We start from the raw sequence: 1,328 nt of genomic DNA, 5'->3' as shown, positions 1-1,328 counted from the left end.
AAAGTAATGTACAGACAAAATAAATTGGAAACATTACATTGATATACATATGTAAACAATATGTTTGAACCTACGACTTTCCGATCACAGGCTCATCTTCTCTAACCTCTGCACCACCATTCCCCCAAATACATAGAAGGCTGATGAAAAAAAAAATGAAAAAAAAAAACCCCTCCAATTATGGTGTTGTTCTTCTAGTCCCTGTATAATTTTACTTTTAAGAAACAAATAAAGCCATACACTTGTTTGAACGGTGTCAGATATTTTATTATTTTTTTGTTACATGATTTTGTGTTTTAAAGTTAAATTTAAGGCACAACAATATCAAGATGAAAGCTGATGGTATTCAGTGTTTTTCATGAGTACATTATTTAGGTAAACATGATTTTTTTTTAGGAACAAAATACCAGTACGCTGGCACGCTGGAACAAAATTCAGACGCTGGTCTTCCAAGTTATGGTAAAAGGAACATGCAGAGGAATGGATCTTTCTGTGGCGTCTAAAATCAGCTCCTGTATAGAGAATCAGAAGAGAGAAATTCAGATTAGAAATCTCATTCAAAAACAGTGTTATATGTATAACAAATACAATACATATATATTTTTTATGCTTCATCTGACCTATACCATGAGCAGTAAAATAGTTAACATATGTTCAAACAGGAGTCACTATGACATTCATTTTCTTAAAAGTGACACAGGAACTCAGTTTTTGTTCTGGTTCTGCTCAATTTTCTGTAAATCTAATTATATATTCTGCTATAAACGTGCACAAAGACAAGTTGCTCTCCAAACTAACCAGCTGCCATTGATTTTTCTTACAGAATTTCAAGTTATTACCCTCTCAGACCGCACTTCAAGGCAAAAGTAGTTTATTACACTAACAAGCCACTAAGCCACTGATTTCATGCTCTGCCATTCACATCCCTTTCCCCTCATCCTCTGCCCTTTTTTCCTTCTAAATCCCTGTTGTTCTTCCTTCCTGTTTGTTTTCTTGTGCTTCTTTCTCCATCTCTTGTCTGCAGCATGTCCTCCCCACCAGCACCACAGTGCCTCCTCTGTCCTGATGAAGGAATGGATTTATTTTCTGTCTTTTCATTATTCTCAACCCATGCTTGCATCCCCAATACACGCTCTCTCACACACACTCAAAATTCCCCTCATCGTGCCTCGATCAGTCTTCTCAAACATCAAATCGAAAGCTTTGGGCCCTTTTTCACCTCTGATTATTTATGGAGTTGCAGTAGTTATCATTTCCATGCTCCTGAGAAGTGTGCTGAGTACACTATATATATAACTGTGCTGAGTACAATATATATATATATATAT

General features: G+C 35.9%; 1 protein-coding gene across 1 annotated transcript in view; it reads right to left on the bottom strand.

The window, feature by feature from the left end:
* Positions 1-253: 253 nt before the first annotated feature.
* Positions 254-1,328, bottom strand: part of LOC119411546 (maltase-glucoamylase, intestinal) — a 156,142-nt gene continuing 155,067 nt past the window's right edge. The window contains exon 37 of the mRNA XM_037678500.1: positions 254-512. Within this exon, the coding sequence (XP_037534428.1) occupies positions 435-512 (78 nt within the window). The 3' untranslated portion in view covers positions 254-434. The remainder of the gene's footprint in view (positions 513-1,328) is intronic.

This window comes from Nematolebias whitei, chromosome 6 (genome assembly GCF_014905685.2).
Source record: "Nematolebias whitei isolate Nwh7 chromosome 6, NemWhi1, whole genome shotgun sequence".
Lineage (NCBI taxonomy): Eukaryota > Metazoa > Chordata > Actinopteri > Cyprinodontiformes > Rivulidae > Nematolebias > Nematolebias whitei.
This window is presented reverse-complemented; position numbering and strand designations above follow the sequence as displayed.